General features: G+C 45.7%; 1 protein-coding gene across 1 annotated transcript; it reads right to left on the bottom strand.

The window, feature by feature from the left end:
* Positions 1 to 1757: 1757 nt before the first annotated feature.
* On the bottom strand, positions 1758 to 7725 carry LOC116451072. The gene is made up of 3 exons (XM_032124204.1): positions 6925 to 7725; positions 4601 to 4756; positions 1758 to 2652 (listed from the first exon to the last, which is right to left on the bottom strand). Exons 1-2 carry the CDS (start codon positions 7718 to 7720, stop codon positions 4689 to 4691), a joined length of 864 nt encoding a protein of 287 aa, XP_031980095.1. The 5' UTR covers positions 7721 to 7725; the 3' UTR covers positions 1758 to 2652; positions 4601 to 4688.
* Positions 7726 to 17001: the final 9276 nt, after the last annotated feature.

Below are 17001 nucleotides of genomic sequence, written 5' to 3'. Positions count from 1 at the left end.
ACACAATGACAAAAATATGTAAAGCAAAATGCTTCCTGAAGAAGGTGTGGCAGCGAAGAGAGATACGGCAATGTTGTCTGTGGCTGTATGTGCCAGGTGTGGAAACAGACACTGGCATTTGCCAGCTGCTTATTACTAAGTCACACTGCAAGCCCTGTGCCTGGGCTATTTACACCAGCAGCTATGAAACAGGTTTGTTTTCATGCAGGTTATGAGACTGATAGGGCGCACATGATGCTATAACGCATGCCTTTTCTTTCTGGAAGCATGGGAAGTGCTCAGCACGAGGCATGCTGTAGGAAAGAAAATATCCCATGTAACTGAAAAGCAGATCTGGAAAATATTTTCCCTGAATGGACTGGGCGGTCTTTTCCTGTTGTGACTAAGAGGAGAAGGTCTTCTGACTTATTTTTTCTGAAGGTTCCTCATCAGGAACTGTAGTGATAGGACAAGGAGTAATGGGTTCAAACTGAAAGACGAGAGATTTAGTTTAGATATACAGAAGAAGTTCTTTACTGTGAGGGTGGTGAGGCACTGGAACAGGTTGCCCAGAGAAGTCATGGATGTCCAATCCTGGCAGTGTCAAGGCCAGGTTGGATGAGGCATTGAGCAAACTAGTGAGAAGTGCCCCTGCACTTCTTCCTTATGGAGATGCACTTCCCATGCCTGGCAGTGCCCAGCAGGGTGTGCTTTATGCAACTGAAGTGGTTGGCTTGCTTTTTCTCTGCAAAGGCCAGATCCACCCTGGGAAAATCCAGCCGTGAGGCTCCTTCCCATGGCTCAAAAGGTGGGAAGAAGAGGTTTAATGTCCACCCGGAGGTTGGTGCCCTTTTGCTCCAAACACAGGGTATGCCCAGTCTGGATCCTGCCTCCCTCCCTGCCTCCATCCCACAGGTGTAGGGACATGGTACCTGGAACTGAACAGCAATGACTGGTCCCTGGCAAGGAGGAGCCAGGATGGGCTGAGCAAAACTGGCAATGTCTGGGGGATTTCCCTGTTTCCAGAAGCAGAGCATCAAACTTTTCTGTTGGAAGTGAAATAACCTTGTTATTTTTATGGTCAGTTGCCCAAAGTGTGAAGCAGGATGAAGTGCAGCTACTAAATCAAAGGCGAAGTGCAGACTCAGTGCCTGCTGAATGGGTTAAGAAACAGTTGAGAAAGCCCTGTCTGTCTTTTGAGGTGGCCTCCCAAAACTCAGACTGTGCATGGCTTTCTATTCAAAGAATTTTCCTGCTGCTCTCACTTGCACTATATCATCTGCTCTCACAAACAAACGAATTTAACAACACAGACGTGATGTTTAATCGCTCTTCATGGCATGCTGACAGTTCCTGCATGTGCAGATGAGTTGTGTCTCAGCTTTGCCACCTATGCAAATGTTCTGTCCTCCAAATTTCCATGTTTTATTTTTGTCTGAAAATGCTCAGTGGATGCATATAAGATTGTTACATTTTTGTTTTCTCTATACTCTGTCTCTAGATGCCTAAAAGCGCACTGCTATTTTATGAACCAGACTTGGTGTATGAATGTATAGCAGAGCCAGAAGTTGTGTTTTTCTCTGAACATCTGCCTTTGTTCTTCATAGCAGCTCACCAAAAATCATGATCAAAGCAATGAATGCTGGACTGCACACTGAAAGAGAATGCATTGGCTGTTTTTGTAAGCAACAATTGTGAGTGGCTTGCTTTGAAGTGAATTTTGTCAGATTTTAAAAGGTAATTTGTTACCTGTGAATATTTCAAAAATCCGAAATTAATGTAAGTGTTGAAAGAGAAACAAATACATATCTTTTATTAACATGATTTTGCAGAACACTTACATTGAAAGGGAAAGAGAAATAGGAAAGATGATAACATTACAGTGGAGGAATTATGTTGCATACATCTTCTATGTTGGACAAAATACACACTGAAACGGCTGCATTCTAAAAATGCTCACAAAAATCAGTCTGATTTCTAAAGACACTGTGGAGTCCGGAAGTTATAACTTTATATATACAATTAACATGAAGTCAGTCAGAAGAAGAAAACATCTTCTCCAGTTCCTGGTCATCACACCTCTATTTAATAATCTGTAGCTGCTCTCCTGGGCACTGCCTCTCTGATGTGGTGCAGGAAGAACCCAGACTCTCTTGGACTACAACCAGCAGGTCAAACTGTTTTTAACTGAGATTTTATCAGCCCTTGGTCTCTGGTTTAGACTCAATTCCTCCACAGAATAACTGCAAATGGAACGCAGTGGTATGAAGGGACTTCCATGACCATAAGAAATTTTCCTTGGAGGAAAATGAAGCTGTTCTGTTGCACAGAGGTACCTGCTGGGCAGAGCAGGACCTGGAAGTTGTAGCTCTGCGGGCAGGACCCATGCCTGAGATGGCACTGATTTAGGGTTCACAGATGGGATTTCAGTATTCCAAGCTTCACTACTAAAACTTTTGTCTTCCTGACCAGCTTCTCATTGTCCCATGGCTTGCTGGGGCTGTGGGCTCAGGAGTTCATGTGCAGCCTCACTTGTGAGCCCAGATTTATCAGGCCTGTGCCTGTATTGGTACTCTCCAGATCTGGGTTTCCAGTTCTTCCCTCAAAACTTGCATCCTCTTCCACAAACACACCAGCTGCTCTCTCCAGCTCCATTACCTGTCCACAGAACACCTATAAAATGAAGAGCACACATCAGCACTTGCTGGGAGGTCTTAGGGAGATGCTGCAATGCCCAATCACCATGGCATGAGTCAAGGTTGCCATGGCAGCCCCAGCTTTGAATTCTCCTGCTTTCATAGTTTTCTGCCTAAACCTTAGGATTAGTTTAACCCAAGTAGATATAGATATATAGATAAAGATATAGATATAATCTGTGCTTTTGATGATAATTACTATTTGCTTCTAGTGACTTGTTCTGCTGCTTTTTCTCTTAATAGACTCTGGGTCCCAGAGGAAATTAAATTGTTCATTGCTGCTCTTTCCAATGCCCAGAAAGAGCACACGGTGAATATCTGTGAACCTGGGTGGACAGATGCAGGAGAAAAGTCTGAAATGTGCCTTCTGAGTTTTTATGGAAAGAATCTACCAAAAAACCCCACTCATTGAACCACCTGCCTAATTCCTCAGGATGAGCTTTACTCTGGTGCAAGAAGAGGTGTCGACAGAGCACAGAGATGGGCAGAGAGGTGGTGGTGTGGTGGCGGTGGTGTCAGAGAGGTGTCAGTGCGGGGTGGCAGTAAAAGCTGGAATAACAGCAGTGAAAAACAGTGATGTTGGAGTCAAATGAGCCTGAGCTCTCCCAGATCAGGAGTATTTGCTGGTACGTCAAAGTATTTCTGTGGTAACCCTACGGCACCCCAGCGGCTGCGCTGCAGCTTGTCAGTGTTTAATCTCATTCTCTTTTCTGCGTTTTCCTTGCCAGCAGGGAGTGTGTCTTATTCTAACATCATGGTCTATGTGAAGGATAACTCAGGGTGCAGAAGTTTCCTGCTGTACACTTCCATTTGTGCCTCTTTGCTGCTGAATATATGCCTTTAATTATAGGCAGCAGAAGCAATTTATTTGTTTAATAGTGGCCAGGAAACATAACCAAGGGAGATCTCTGAACATGACCACACAGCTGATAAGGATTAATGCTGGGTGATAGAACACTGGATAAGGCTATTCTCACATTTGGGTCAATATCTGCTATTCATAGCATAAGGATTAAGTAAATGAATATCAGTTTATTATGTGCTATTATATTTAATGAAGTTCAGTCTTTACTTTTCTTCTAAAGACTGCTGAGGACCACATTAACATCGTTGTATGCTCTGACAGGCAGGAGAGCAGTGTGGTGAGTTTAGCACAACAGTCACATCAGAGCTTTCAAAGGGCACCATGTGACCTCTATGTTTTATTGTTAGGCAAAGCTAATGGTATTTGAGTTAGTCCCCATTGCTAACACAGAATTCATTATTATTGGGTATAAATCTCTTTCCTGCTACAGGTGTTGATATCTGCTGTGGAAGCTAATAGAGACATCAGTAGTCATTTATAATAAAAGAAGCTCCAAGACTATTGTTGATATTGTTGTGGTTTATCCAACAGCTCCAAGTCCCTGCTGTGCTCTGTGTCAGAAATAACAAAGCAGCTCCTTTGCTGACACCTGCACTTCCAATCTCACCTCCATTAATTTCCTGCATTGATTTAAAAAAAAAAAAAAAAAAAAAAATCCCAGAAATATTTAGGCAGTGCAGAAACCCAGCTGCATCCTGCACGTGGTGGGCCAGTGTGCATGCGTAAGCCCAAGCCAGGAAGCTCCTCACCTTGCTGAACAGCTGCCTCCACAAGGCTGCTTCCAAATCCCTGCAGCCTGGCAGGATTTCTTCCTTTATCCCTTGGCTGTTCATCGCCCCTCCCCTGCTTGCCGACAATTTCAGCCCACCAGGCACCCATTCTGTGGGCTCTCCAGAGCCAGGACTGCCTCCTGCTTCCCCTTCAATGCCCTGCTCCAAGGCAAGGTTAATCCAGAAGCTGAAGATCCCCAGTACCAACCACCATGAAAAAGAAACCAACCCATATCCAGCAATAACTTCTGTGTAGAAGTTATTGAGTTAGAAGTTATATAGGAGCTTACTGGGAAAGTCTGGTTTTCTGTTCACTATGTTGAGTCACACTGTGGTTCTGGGGGAGCTGAAACCACTCCAGAAATTCATGAGGCTGTCCTAAAAAGAGCCTGATTTATTGTGCTGAGGGCCAAAACCATCTCTGGCTGTGGGTAATAAACAACCATCTATGGAGGCACAGAAAGCAGAGGTGTTAAATAATATAAAATTGAATATATTTCTTAGTGACACAGTTATTCAAGACAGCCAAGCCATGGAGCACTTCACATACTTCAGTACAGCACTGCCAAGCTCTAGGCCAGCACCTTGCTGGACCAGCATCTGCACCAGCATGGGGCAATGAGAAACACCCTGCCCAAGGGAATTCACAGCCCCACTGAAGACCAAAAGAGGACCTATAGCTACCAGGAGATAAAGAGGGAGTAGCAAGCCTTGGTTCTTCGTGTGACAGACAAAACTACCAGCTTGTTGTTTATCCCATTATTTTATGGAAGGGTGGGCTGAAAACCAGCACATGTGTTCCTTGGCAGTGATGGGAACAACCTGAGTGGTTTCCCGTATTGCTGCACTGAACCCCTCTGGATGAGGAACATCTGTGTGCTCCAGAGTAGGACCAGCATCCTGCAGAAAAGGTTTTCCCATCTTAGGGAAATTTTCAATATTTTAGACTTTTCTGTCCCTTATCAGCCAAAAATTCTGATGAGCGGACAGAACTCCACTACTAAAGAAGTAGTAAAGTAGGTATGTTTATTTCCAGCGCTGGGACGCACGGGGGATCGCTCCTCCAAAATCATGCGTGCCGACAGCTGCATTCAGCTTGGTATTTATCGGGTTACAAGTTCCATATTCATTAAGTTTCGCAACACGCCTATACATATTCATCACCTAGCCCCGCCCAGCCTCGCTTCGTATTATAATGAACCCAAAAGTCATTTACATCCGCGTTGCGCTTGCGCAGTGTGGTTTGGTGGCTTTGGTAGGGGTCTTCCGAGGGTCTTTTTGATGAAGTCAGGAGTCTTCATCATCCTGAACTTTTTACCTTTCTTCCCTACGCATGCTCTTTTGTACCCCTGGCCTGGGTTTAAGCTTCGAGACTGGTTTGAGCTAGTTTTGGGTTGAGCGCAGGATGTCTGTCTGAGACTCCCTCTGCTCTTATCAGTGGTCTCTTATCTTTTCTTCCTGCCCTGGTATGCTGACCAAGCTGGATGCATTGTTCCTAACAAACTAATTCTCCTGCTTCCCATCCCCCTGATTCAGTCCCCCCTTTTCTAAAAAGTTAGTAAATTCTTTTACTAATACTTAAATTCTTTTTCTAATGAATTTTTTGGTAGGCATCCCTTAATGTTCTTCCGTGTGCGTTTGACAAAGTAGTTAGAACTGATAACCTTTTGAGTACTCTATAGTTCCAAATTAGTAACGTGATAGCACGAGGCAGACACTAACCAAGGTTAGTAAGACAATGATGGGGTGACATAACGTATTTAGGATGCCTGTTGCGGTAAGTGACCACCCGAAAAGCGAGTCCCACCAGTTATGTCTTGCGTCTTGTTTTACTCTTTGCAAGATTCTGCTGATTTCTTGTGTGTCATATGGACGGTGATTAAGGTCTTTTCCCCATTTCTTTGGATTTCTCTCAAAATCTCCATTAGGTCCTGATGTTTCACTAATTGCTTTACTAATGTTAGGTCCATCCCAATAGGTGTGGGTAGCAATTTATGGTAAATGGTGTAGTTAGACCTTATTAATTGATGAGACACAACTGGTGCTAAATACGAAAAGTCACACCCGACAATTTTGGCAAAACTACAAATACAAAAATTAGAGTGATTCATGGCAGTTACATTAATAACATTGTCATCTATTATCATAGAAGTGCAGATAGTTCTTAAGCATACACAGACTTGACCAATATATACAAGTACAGTTTTTGGTGAAGTGTCTGGGTGGATCTCAAAGTGACAAATGCCTTGTTCTGCATCAAGACATATATCTCTGGCATCAAGTGTATTACTTTCACAGATAAATCCTTGTTGTTCTCGTGTGATGCAAGATTCTAAATTCACTGTTTGCCATTTTTCTCCTACCATCCGAGCCCATACTCTATGTTCAGAGGGGTAAAAAACTGTCCCTTTATGGTTTAGTCCCAATGCAACAATAGGATGAATTACATAAACTGTGGCATTCCGTATTGTAAGCACGAAGGCAGTAGCTATGTTAGTCATTGGGCCATAGGTGAAATTTACCAAGGTCCACCAGGATTGGAGCTTTCTTTCTAATTTAGTAGCATTGTTCCAAACAGCCTCTCGGATTTCAATAGGAAATACACCTTCATTACCTTCTCTTATGATTAAGGAAGCTGTGGACTGCATCCATAAATGAGCTTGTATGCAGCTAAGGGCTAATGAGACGTTGTCTTGAGCTGTGCCAAGTGTGTTTAATATCAGTTCGTGGTCCAGGTTGCTGAGTTTTGCTAGGTCTGGGAGTATTTTTGAGACTTGCCACTGGCTGTTTCCTAATGCTAAGAGGGAGGATTGTAGGGGCTGTTTTAATTTGGTCAGATCACTGGTCGCTGTGGCCAGTTTGTTCATCAGTATCTCTGAATCAATCCCATTTATGACTCCCAGTCCTGTTCCCAGCATGCCAGTCAGGTCTCTCCGCATTCTGTCTTTGAGGGGTGTTTGCTTCTGCAGCCAGCCCGTCCATCCTTCAAGGGATGTTTGAATTAAAGGGGAGCAGGCTGGTTGGATTTCAGAAATGTTAATTTGCATTAGTAGTTCTATACGCTTAAGAGACCACTCTGGATTAAACAGCAGTAATTGCTGGCCTGTGTTCCTCACTACATAAGGGCCAATCTCATAAACTTTTGGCTCAGACTTAAGTAATGTGACCTGGGTTTGGATCTGATTGTCAGAGTGGGTAGTAGGCCTAGCCATGGCATTTATCTGGAATTTGAATGAGAGTCCATTGCTGTCTTGGCCCCAAAGACAAACCACTTCCACAGTCTGTACCAATGTAAAATTATACCAACAATCTGCTTCACTTGAATAACTACAGATCTCACGGTGTTTGTCTGTAGGAGTAGTTGAGACACTGATTTGGGTTGCTTTTCTATGAGTAGTTCCGTTAACCATTCGGCATCCTATCTTGATTTTTTCTCCTACAGTCCCTTGGAGCTGCCAAGTTCTTTGTTTTTTCCATTCTTGCTTTGTTTACATTTGGTTTCCGTGCATGACTACAGTCAACAGGTTTAAATCTTTTATATCAGAATATCTCCCCATGAGTCCAGTAACCCGCATAAAGGCTTGGGACCATATGTCCTCTCTCCTATGAATAACTTCCCAGCTGAAGGTTACAATTATAACTGTGAGAAAAACAATTTTCTGGGTTATACTTGCGTGCCACCCTGACATTTTCATTTTGTTCGGGTGAACTTCAATTTCCGCTCATCATCCCCAGGGGTCACTTTCCAAGGGGCCTCTGGAGCCTTCTTTACTCGGGTATGGAGAATCCAGGTACTCTGTTCTCTGATCTTAATCGCGGTGTAAGTGGTGAGGAGCACCTGGAATGGTCCTTCCCACTGTGGTTCCAGAGTCTTTTCTGTAAGAGACTTAACATATACATAATCTCCAGGCTGAATGTCATGTACAGGACCGTCCAAACCTCGACTTCGGGTTCCAGCCACGTGTTTTCGAATTTCTCTAAGCTGTTTATCTAAGGCAATCATGTAGGTGGTTAGCGTCTCTTCCCCTATTTGGGTAGATATGCCTTTCTGTACCCCATATGGTCTCCCATAGAGTATTTCAAAGGGACTTAACTTTTCCTTAATTCTGGGCTTGGTCCGAATTCGTAACAACGCAAGTGGAAGAGATTGGGGCCAGGGTAGGTTAGCTTCTTGTCCTAATCTCACAATTTGCTGTTTAATCAAATGATTCATTTTCTCTACTTGGCCACTCGACTGGGGGTGGTATGGAGTGTGGAGTTCCCAATCTATGCCTAAATGTCGGCTGGTTTGTTGTACCACCCTTGAAATAAAATGTGGTCCCCTATCTGAGGACATTGTGGCTGGAACTCCGAAGCGCAGTATTATTTCTTGTGTAACACCTTGGTTACTTCTCCAGCCTTAGTGGTCCTGGTAGGAAAAGCTTCTGGCCATCCTGAAAAAGTATCTGTTAGCACTAATAAATATCGGTACCCCCCTTTTCTTGGAAGTTCTGTGAAATCAATTTGCCACTGCTGTCCAGGCCCATGACCTCTCCCAGTCTGGCCCATTTTTGGTTTGGGGGTGTTTCTGGGGTTAGTCTGGAGGCAAAGGTTGCACTGTCGAGTTACTTGCACAATAGTTTCATATAAGTTTCTAGCGATAATTTTCCCAATTAAGTAGTTATATAAGGCATTTGTTCCCCAGTGTGTTTTCTGGTGTTCTTCTCTAACTATGGCCCATAGCAAATGAGAGGGAATAACTACTTTTCCTTCTGCATTGATAGCCCATCCCTCTTGGTTAAATGTTCCCCTTTCCCCCCTTTAATCAATTTCCTGTCTTTTTTATTATATGTTGGCTTGCCCTCTAGGGAAAGTTGTCCATCTGGGATCAAGGCTCCAGTTATTGTTACCTCACCTTTTGCTGCCTCTTTTGCCTCTCTGTCCGCCAGTTCATTTCCTTCTTCCAATTCTGAGCTCACCTTTTGATGCACCCTTATGTGCATGATTGCTACCTTCTCAGGTAGCTGGACTGCTTCTAACAGCTGCATTATTTCTTGTGCATGTTTGATGTTCTTTCCATGCGAATTTAACAGTCCTCTTTCTTTCCAAATGGCCCCATGTGCGTGCACAACTCCAAAGGCATACCTTGAGTCTGTATAGATGTTTATTTTCTTTCCTTTTGCCATCTCTAAGGCACGGGTTAGGGCGATTATTTCAGCCTTCTGCGCAGAGGTGTTTGTTGGCAGTGGTCCAGATTCTATCACCTTGCGGCAGGTGGTAACTGCATACCCAGCATGCCGCTTTCCACTGATGACGTAGCTGCTCCCATCAGTAAACCAGGTCTCTGTGTTGTCTAAAGGGGTATCCTTTAGATCCGGGCAGCTGGAGTAGGTAGCTTCGATAGTCTCCAGGCAATCATGGCGTACCGGTTCCCCTTGATTTCTACTGAGAAAGGAAGCTGGGTTGACAATGTTAGTTAACACTATTTCCACATCATCTTGTTCTACCATGATGGCTTGATATTTCAGGAACCATTGTGGGGAGAGCCAGTGCCCACCTTTCACTTCCAGCACCGCAGAGATCGTGTGGGACACCAGCACAGTCATTCTCTGGCCCAAGGTAAATTTGCGTGCTTCCTGGATGTTTAGCACGACTGCTGCAACAGCTCTGAGGCACCCAGGCCATCCTTTGGCTGCTGCATCTAGCTGCTTAGAGAAATAGGCAACTGCCCGTCGGTATGGGCCCAGGTCCTGTGCTAGTATTCCCAGGGCAATCCCTTGCTTCTCACGTCTGGAAGTCCTAGAGCTGGAGCTGACATGAGGGCATTCTTCAGCTGGCTGAAGGCCCGCGTGGCCTCCTTTGTCCACTGGAGAGCTCTGCTTTCCTTTGTAATGAGTTCATATAGTGGTTTCACGAGCAGCCCATAATTGTAAATCCACAGTCTGCACCACCCTGTCATCCCCAGAGAAGTCCGTAACTCTTTCACTGTCTGGGGTTTCGGGGTTTGGCATATCGCTTCTTTGCGATCTTGCCCCAAAGTTCGTTGCCCAGCACTGACTTCATAGCCCAGATAGATCACTTTTTGTTTCACCACCTGAGCCTTTTTCTTGGATACCCTGTACCCTTGGAGTCCCAGGAAGTTTAAAAGGCTTACCGTCCAGGCTATGCAAGCTTCCTCTGTTCGGGTAGCTATTAGGAGATCATCCACGTACTGCAATAGCTTCCCTTCTCCTGGTGGGGCTTCCCAGGGCTCTATGTCTTTTGCGAGCTGTTCTCCAAACAGGGTGGGGCTGTTCTTAAATCCCTGAGGCAACACCGTCCATGTGAGCTGGGTTTTGCACCCACTCTTAGGGCTTTCCCATTCGAATGCAAAAATTTTCTGGCTGGCTTCATGGAGAGGGAGGCAAAAGAAGGCATCCTTTAGATCTAAAACGGTAAACCAAGTTAGCTCTGGTGTTAAACATGTTAACAGAGTGTAAGGGTTTGCCACCACAGGATAGAGGTCCTCAGTTATCTTGTTAACAGCCCGTAAATCCTGTACCACCCGGTAAGACCCATCAGGTTTACGGACAGGCAAGATAGGAGTATTGAAATCAGACTGGCACTCTTTTAGTAATCCCAACTGCAAGAATTTTTCAATTATCGGGCCAATTCCTTCCCTGTCTTCCCTTTTAAGGGGGTACTGTTTAATTCTAACTGGTTGTCTCCCTTCTTTGAGTTTGATCTGTATTGGGGTTGCATTTTTGGCTCTTCCAGGTACATCTGTGGCCCAGACTCCTGGGAACACTTGCTCCATTATCTCTTCCCTGATTTCCTCTACAGGGTCTTTGGTTGTTAATATTAGGCTCAGTATTTCTACATACTGTTGGTCGTTTACCTCCAGAATAACTTCCCCATTCCTAAAAATAATGGTTGCTTGTAATTGTTCTAATAAATCTCTTCCCAAGAGAGCCTTTGGAGAATTGGGTAAATATAAAAACTTGTGAATACCCCATTGTTTCCCAATTTTATATTTTAATGGTTTAAAAAAAATAAGCTTTTTCAGATTGGCCAGTTGCTCCATGTACCACAATATAGTCATCCCCCACAGGCATTAAAGCTTTATTTAAAACTGAATATGTTGCCCCTGTATCCACCAAAAATTCTATTTCTTTTTCCTTGTCCCCTAGCTTCATTATAACCAGTGGATCTGCTAGGGTGGAAACCCCCGGTCCTCTTCAATCTTCTTTCACGTGTGCAACCACCCTCCCCCTTCCTCGGTTTCCCTTGTTCTGGTGGTCTTCTTGTCTTCTTTCTGGGCACTCGTTTTTCCAATGACCAAACCTCCCACAAATCGCGCATTGGTCTCTACCTAGCCGGGGTGGGCCTTGTCTGGGAGGTCCTCGTCTGGGGGGTCCTTGTCTAAGCTTTTCTCTATTCCCTTCTTTTACTACTGCTACTAATTTCCTCATCCCTTGCTTGTAACCTTCTTCTCGATTACTGAATACCCTCCAAGCTGCATCCAATAGAGTTTCCAGGTTCCTCCCTTCTGGCCCCTGAAGTTTCTGCAATTTACGTCTGATATCTCCTGTGGATTGTCCTAGAAACAAAGATACCAGCTGTTGTAGCCCTACCTCGGTCTCAGGATCCAGCGATGTGTTACGGCGCATTGCATCCCTCAGACGATCCAGGAATTCGAATGGTGACTCGGAAGGACCCTGTCTTATTGCGTACAAAGCTGACCAGTTTAGGGTCTTGGGAATAGCTCTTTCCACCCCTTTTGCTATCCATTCTTGATAACCTTTTAATTTCTTTAATTCAGCTGTTCTATTCGGGTTCCAGTGTGGTTCCTGGAGTGGGAAGTAATCTTTTACATCTAATTGTTGTGTTTTTTAATAGTCCTCTGCCAAGTCTTGAGCTGTTTTCAAAACTAGCTGTCTTTCTGTCTCTGTTAGTCCACCCAATAATAATTGTATATCGGCCCAATCTGGATTATGCTGTTTAATTATAAGTCGCAAGCGCTCAGCAGTACCTACTGGATCACTTCGGTAATTTTTGGCAACGTTATACCATGCATCTAGGTCAGCAGTAGAGAAAGGTACTCTAATTAACATTGTATTCCCATCAGGTGCCACTGCCTCTCTCAGAGGTGCCATCAGTACCTGTTTCCTGGTTCGGGACGAGACAGGACTGCCCGGGGGAGAGGAGGTTGGCGTTGGTGTTCCTTCTGAGTCCGCATCCTCTTCCTGTCTCCTAAGGGGAGGCTTAAGCAAATCGGTTAATTCATCATCATCTTGTCCCTGAGCTGCTGCTTGATAGACTTTGTCTGACCTTGTGCATCTCTGGCCGATGCTGCATGACGAGCAGCATCGTTTGATTCTTCTTCGGCCCTTATTATTTTCTTTTTCCGGAGCTAACACCATAGGATCACTGGGGGGTTTGATTCCACAATCTCTCTGCCATTCAGGGTGTTTTCGGAGAGAAAAAAATGCGTCAGCGTAGGAAACTTCTTCCCATTTACCTTCCCGCCTCAGAAACAGCATTAACTGAAGCAAGGTATTATAATCTAAAGTTCCATTAGATGGCCATTTGGCTTCATTTTCTAATTTATACAGTGGCCACCACTGGGTACAATATTTTATAAGGGTTCTTTTATTTTCTGTGCCTCCAGCTCCTACTATCTCCTTCCAATGTACCAGAATACAGCCCAGCGGGCTTGCTCTGGGGATTTCTTTACTTTGTCTGGTTCCCATACTGTGCCACCCCCTCCGGGTCACCTGTATAGTGTATAAGTTACTCTTTATAAATTCTCTTGTGCCTTCTGCCAAGCCTGCCTTGCTGCTGCTTGAAATCCCCTTTTTCCACACTCTCTCTCAGTTCTTTCCCAATTTCTTCCCAAAATTCCTAAATCTCAGGTACCAAATGCGACTTCCCACACACAACCTTTAAAATCTCAGGCTCAAAATCAGCTTAATAGCACTGAGAACACAGGCTCTGCCGTCTGGCAGAAGAGCAGTATCACCTCCTCGTACAAACTTTACACTGTATTAATACCCATGCGACCTGCCATCCTCCCGTTGAATAAAAGGTTCTGACACATCCACAAAAACAAGTTATTCCACGTACTCTTTCAAACTCTAAATTCTCTGCCACTAATCCTTCGCAGAGGTTCTCCCAGCCACGATTCTAAATTCAACAAGCAAGCACTCCCCCAAACAAATGTCTCAGTATCACACTCTCAAACGACACACGGCAACACGCATGCTCCCGATTTACAAACGAATAGGCGACCTAATACACATCTACACACATAAAAGCAGTCTGTCAACAACCAATATCCACATAGACATATAAGCAACACAACAGCATTCAAACCAGCTACTAGTAGCAAAAATGTTCGCAACACTCGCTTGTAACAGTTTCAGGGTCCCGCTTGTATTTTCCGACACGGTAACAAGTTTCGGTGGGACCCCCCCTTGGAATCACCCGATCCGCTCCCAGGATCGCTAGCGGCCGCTCTATCGGTCAGCGATTCCCCCTGCTGGCTCCGGTAGCCAATTGCTTGCAAGCCCCACCTTTACCCTCACAGGGACTGCGCTGAACGCGGGACGTCTCCTCGCGGCTTACCAGCAGCCCTGGCCACGCGTACGACTTATAGGCAACCTAAATGCAAAACATACCGTTTATCCGCAGTTCCAGGTCGTTGTCTGTCCGCCGCAGTGAGCGAGCCGAGGGGCGGAGATCCTCCAGGAAAGCCCTGGGACGCGCCAAGGATGTCCGCTCCTCAGCCGATCCTGCAGCCGGACAGAGGTTCTCCTGGCTGCTCGCCAAATGATGAGCGGACAGAACTCCACTACTAAAGAAGTAGTAAAGTAGGTATGTTTATTTCCAGCGCTGGGACGCACGGGGGATCGCTCCTCCAAAATCATGCGTGCCGACAGCTGCATTCAGCTCGGTATTTATCGGGTTACAAGTTCCATATTCATTAAGTTTCGCAACACGCCTATACATATTCATCACCTAGCCCCGCCCAGCCTCGCTTCGTATTATAATGAACCCAAAAGTCATTTACATCCGCGTTGCGCTTGCGCAGTGTGGTTTGGTGGCTTTGGTAGGGGTCTTCCGAGGGTCTTTTTGATGAAGTCAGGAGTCTTCATCATCCTGAACTTTTTACCTTTCTTCCCTACGCATGCTCTTTTGTACCCCTGGCCTGGGTTTAAGCTTCGAGACTGGTTTGAGCTAGTTTTGGGTCGAGCGCAGGATGTCTGTCTGAGACTCCCTCTGCTCTTATCAGTGGTCTCTTATCTTTTCTTCCTGCCCTGGTATGCTGACCAAGCTGGATGCATTGTTCCTAACAAACTAATTCTCCTGCTTCCCATCCCCCTGATTCAATTCGAACTACGGAGAAATTAAAATCTCAGACATTATGTTTTGAACAGAAGTCCCTAAAATATGCAGCCTAACATGCAGAAGGAGTTACTGTAAGGTCTTTGTTTAGATGTTTGTTCTAAATTAAGAGTTTTTACTGGCTGTAAATAAAATCCTTGTAGTTGCTTGTATACTACATTTTTCCTTCTCTTGGTTTAATTTTGGGAGTGTTAAATATGTATTACTAGGTAATTGAAATGTCATAGTCCTAGATTAAACTCCTCTAGTGGAATAAAATTAAAGGTTTCTGCTCCTGGTTTAGAAGAACCCAGTGTGAATGTTTTATAGCAGCAGCAAAGCCAGAATTACAGGTTAGGCTCCCAATTGGTGTGCATGACTAACACCAGGAAAATAGAAACAGTTTGAACTTTTAGGAGCTCAAGCCAAGAAACAATGAAGGAAATGTAACTTATTTTAGATCCAGTGTTCTCCTGGACGGAAGCAGCTCCTGCTAAAACCCTGGGCTGTGATGGCTTAGGGCTGGGGGTGCATCCCAGGGATGATGCCTGGTCCCTGTGTGGAGCTGATGTTTTCATTCCAGATATCCTGTGGTGTTTGATTTGGTGGGACTGGCCAAGGACTGCAGCAAAGCAGTAAAAGCTGTGCAATCACCTCTCTCTTTCTTGCTGTGATTTAGGAGCTCATACCCACAACAATCACTGCCCTGCGCATGGTTATACTGCACTGCAGGGTCAGAGTTCTGGCAAATGTTCATTTGGTATAGGGAAAGAAACACCACACAAATATCTGTTTGTGACTGTGCATCAAGTTCCCTGCACAGAGGCCGCTCAGAGGCCGAGCACCCACTCAGGTGAGTGTTCTGCAGCAGCAGTGGCGTGTTCAAGACCAGCTCTCCCCATTGTGCTGGTTCTGGCTCTGCCAACAATGGGAAGGAAGCAGTCAGGAGTGGAGGCAAAGGAACAGCCTCCTCCAGAATTTTCTGTGCCTCACATGACCCCAGGAAAAACAAGAGGGCTACTTATTTAGTACAGGAGGGAAATGCCCTCTTCAGTACGAAGGCAGCATTCTTGACCTTCCCTTCTGTGTGTCCCAGCATACAGAACACCACTGACCCTCATGAGAATGGGGAGGAACACATCACTGCTGGATTTTGGGGAGAACATGGCACATTGTCACTGTTGGTCTGGGGCAACCGGGAGTCTTTCACCATCTTCAGCTCTGCAGTGGGATCCTCCATCCAAGCTTGTGACTGGACAGGAAGGAGTTGGTGGTTATGGGAGGAAGCAGCAAAAATGCTGCTTAACTTTCACCCGAGCAATGCTGAGTCAAAGCTGCCTGGCTCCTCACATGGGCCAAAACCACGCTGTGGGGTTAGATGGCAAGGTGTTGTTCTCAGCTGGCTTCTGCTTCATTTCCTCCTCAGCCTCTCAACCAGCTTCATGACATGCCAGTGAGTACAATTTCCCATTTCCTTCCTCAGCTAATCCTGAAAGGGACAATAAATAACAAGAGGAGTCTTTTATAAGCAGATATGAAGTGCTCACATCTGCAACATGTTACTAAACTTAGACGGCAATTTGTTGTCAGAATATCTATTGGTATGAGCAGCACTTGGACAGGACTGTGCTACAGAATGTCTCACTTCTTCAAGGTTTCCTCTGCAGCAGTGACCTTCTGTTCTTCCTCTTGGAGGTGATTCTCTTGAGCTGGACCTGATCGGGAAATGGACAGAAAAAAAAAACCCAAACAAACTCATTTTATGTGAAAAGATCAAACCAAAGGTTGAGATTCTTAACCGAGAGAGGGAGATTTAAGAATCTTTTAAATACACCTTTTTATAACAGCTGGCTCTGACATGACCAATAAATATCCTCTTTCCACAGCTGAAAAGGCAGCACAAAGGCGCAATGGCTCAATCCCCAGCGCTTCCGGGAAGCCGGAGTCCCATCCTGCAGCGAGCCCCAGCCCTAGTCCCTGATGCTCCGCACGGGCTAAACCCTGAAACCGCGCTGAAGGACGCTGAAGAGGGAAGCGAAGGCCCTGCTGGCGGGGGGAGGCGGGGCCGGGAGAGCAGCCGGGACCGCGCGGCTGCGGCCACGTCCCCAGAGGGTGGCGCTGGGGTCCCGCCGTGTGCAGCCGGCAGCGATGGGCGACGGACGGGCCGGTGTCACCGGCAGCACCTTGGCTCCGGGCTGGTGACACCGTGCAGCGAGGGGCTCCACGGGATGTGCGCTGCGCCGCGGTGTCCGCAGAGCCCTTAAGTGATACGCAGCGGCTGCGGGGGACTCTGCAGAGTCTGGCTCCCCTCGACTGAGCCTCACAGTGAAGGCCCGGTATCAAATCC

Source organism: Corvus moneduloides, chromosome 14 (assembly GCF_009650955.1).
Source record: "Corvus moneduloides isolate bCorMon1 chromosome 14, bCorMon1.pri, whole genome shotgun sequence".
Lineage (NCBI taxonomy): Eukaryota > Metazoa > Chordata > Aves > Passeriformes > Corvidae > Corvus > Corvus moneduloides.
This window is presented reverse-complemented; position numbering and strand designations above follow the sequence as displayed.

Coding starts and splice junctions, on each gene's coding strand:
- LOC116451072 (XM_032124204.1), bottom strand. CDS start 7,720: ATGGTTAACGGAACTACTCATAGAAAAGCAACCCAAATCAGTGTCTCA. Junction 4,757..6,924: donor TTCCTTAATCATAAGAGAAG/GTAATGAAGGTG, acceptor GTGCCTCCATAG/ATGGTTGTTTATTACCCACA.